Below are 2,500 nucleotides of genomic sequence, written 5' to 3' on the forward strand. Positions count from 1 at the left end.
TTGTCACTGAGGGGCTTGGTGAGCAGTTTGTCCCCCAGGATGGAGCGCAACAGGTCGGCCATCACCACCTGCTGCTCCACGGAGCAGTGGTTCTCCAGAGACAGAATCAGCGGGTACGGAGACGCCTGGAAGAGACAGAGCGAGAGAGAGAGAAACAGAGAGATAGAGAGAGAGAGAGAGAGAAACAGAGAGATAGAGAGAGAGAGAGAGAAACAGAGAGACAGAGCGAGAGAGAGAGAAACAGAGAGATAGAGAGAGAGAGAGATGGGTAAAGTAATACAGGGCCGCATACACACACTCTCTTGATCGTATACAGATACAGTGGACACACTCTTCCTCTGTCTGTCTCTCACACCAACACACACACACACACTGTGTGTGTGTGTGTGTGTGAGTGTTCATGCAAGTGCATTACCTCAGATGGACTTGTACACATGATAGTCATATGATAATATGATGAATTCTCCAGTGGGGGAGTGTGTGGGTAGTTCTTTCACAATTAAGGTATATTTGTGGATGATTTGATTTTGAGTTTTGAGTATTACTAATCATCACATGATTGATTTCTTATCAATCATTTGAACAGTTAATCAATACAACTAATGTATAATCAAGGAACATACATATCAAATTTAAGTAGTAACTCTAATAGAAATGTCTCATTAGAAGGTTTCAGGCCTGGAGATGAGTGACCTGTACTACTGCAAGTGTATGGTGTGCTTTAGTTCATGTGTGCTTGGTGGGATGTACCCTTCCATTGGCTAAGGGACATAGAGAAAAACCACAAGTGTTGAGTTCTGTTTTTTATCAAATGATGATAAAAAATTTACTCACCTACTCTTAACAACAAGCTAGACTAAATGACATTGGTGACCTGAGGACATTTCTGTGTGAGAGATGGATCAGACTCGTTAGACCTAATATAACTGATCTCGGAACCAACGACAGCATGTAATGAACTTGGTATACAACCCTGTGTGATTGATCACCTTGACAGTACTTTCGGACTTGTGTGTGTGTGTGTGTATTTGTGTGTGTGTGTGTTAGTGTGAGTGTGTGTGCGTGTGCATGTGTGTGTCTGAGTGTGTGCATGAGTGTGTGCATGTGTGTGTGTGTGTGTGTGCTTGCATGTGTGTATGTGTATGAGTGTGTATGTCTCTGTGTGTGTGTGAGTGTGTGTGCATGTGTGTGTGTGTATATGTATGAGTGTGTACGTCTGTGTGTGTGTGTGTGTGTGTGTGGATTTGCTCTCACCTTGAAAGCATACTCGTTGATGGTGTGTATGACCTCCCTGAAGGTGACCTTGGAGGTGAGTGTGTGTCCGTGATAGATGACTGGCTCGCCATTGTCCCCATCCCAGCAGTCCAGCTCTACACAGCGACAGCCATGGCTCAGGGCTCTGTGCAGCACGGCACACACACACACACACACACATACAGACACACACACACACAGCAATATAGGTCAGGCCCTAGGGTGTGTGTGTGTGTGTGTGTGTGTGCGTTCGCGCATGTGTGTGTGTATATGTATTTGCGTGTGTGTGCGTTCATGTGTGTGCGCGTGCGTTCCTGTATGTGTGTTTTTTCATGTTTGTGTGTGTGTGCGCGTGCGTTTGTGTGTGTATGTGTTCCTGTGTGTGTGTGTGTGTGTGTGTGTGTGTTCCTGTGTGTGTGTGTGTGTGTGTGTGTGTGTGTTCCTGTGTGTGTGTGTGTGTGTATGTGGGCATACCTCATGTACGGCTCAGTGCTGCTCTCGCTCATCAGCTGGTCCTTGGTGAGGTAGGTGTTGTGTGAGGAGTTGATGTAGTAGTGGGCCAGAGGCTGCTTCATGTCCTGGTACACACGCCCGTGGTCCGGCTCCAGCACCACGTTCTCCTTGGACAGCATGTACATGGTGAAGCCATTGGGCGTCATGTACTGGTTCTTCTGGGCTGCACTGACCAGAGGTCACACACACACACACACGTTACCCACAGGTATTTTTAGACACGCGTGTGCTACACTTTGTGTTACAGTGGTCAGAGACAAACATAAACACACACACACATACACACCAGAAAAGCTAGCACCTAGTAGTCTTATGTCATATGGAGTTAAGACACTGATGTTTCACACATTCACACACACACATAATTGCACGTAATCATTCTGTGTCAGAACGATAGCTCATGTGGAAGCAAATATAACACCTGATAGCATGGACAACAGACAGAATGAACTTGGTATACAACTCTAGTTTCGAACCCTATGGAATATTCTAGTTTTGAACTTTATGGAACATTCTTGTTTCGAACCCTATGGAACATTCTAGTTTTGAAAGATATGGAATATTCTAGTTTGGAACCCTATGGAACATTATAGTTTGGAACCCTATGGAACATTCTAGTTTTGAAAGATATGGAACATTATAGTTTGGAACCCTATGAAACATTCTAGTTTGGAACCCTATGGAACATTAGAGTTTTGCTCATTGTGGAGCTAAAACAGTGTAAAGTCGGAAA

At 44.8% G+C, this 2,500-nt stretch overlaps 1 protein-coding gene across 3 annotated transcripts in view; it reads right to left on the reverse strand.

Moving 5' to 3' along the window:
- plcd3b (phospholipase C, delta 3b) overlaps positions 1–2,500 on the reverse strand; it is a 29,423-nt gene that overhangs the window by 10,666 nt on the left and 16,257 nt on the right. For all 3 annotated transcript variants that reach the window (XM_042081888.1, XM_042081887.1, XM_042081889.1), the window contains 3 exons: positions 1,729–1,930; positions 1,255–1,399; positions 1–125 (listed from right to left, as the gene is read on the reverse strand). The exon at positions 1–125 is cut by the window's left edge and continues 28 nt beyond it. In XM_042081888.1, coding sequence (XP_041937822.1) covers positions 1–125; positions 1,255–1,399; positions 1,729–1,930 — 472 coding nt within the window. The remainder of the gene's footprint in view (positions 126–1,254; positions 1,400–1,728; positions 1,931–2,500) is intronic.

This window comes from Alosa sapidissima, chromosome 24, assembly GCF_018492685.1.
Source record: "Alosa sapidissima isolate fAloSap1 chromosome 24, fAloSap1.pri, whole genome shotgun sequence".
In the NCBI taxonomy this organism is placed as follows: domain Eukaryota; kingdom Metazoa; phylum Chordata; class Actinopteri; order Clupeiformes; family Clupeidae; genus Alosa; species Alosa sapidissima.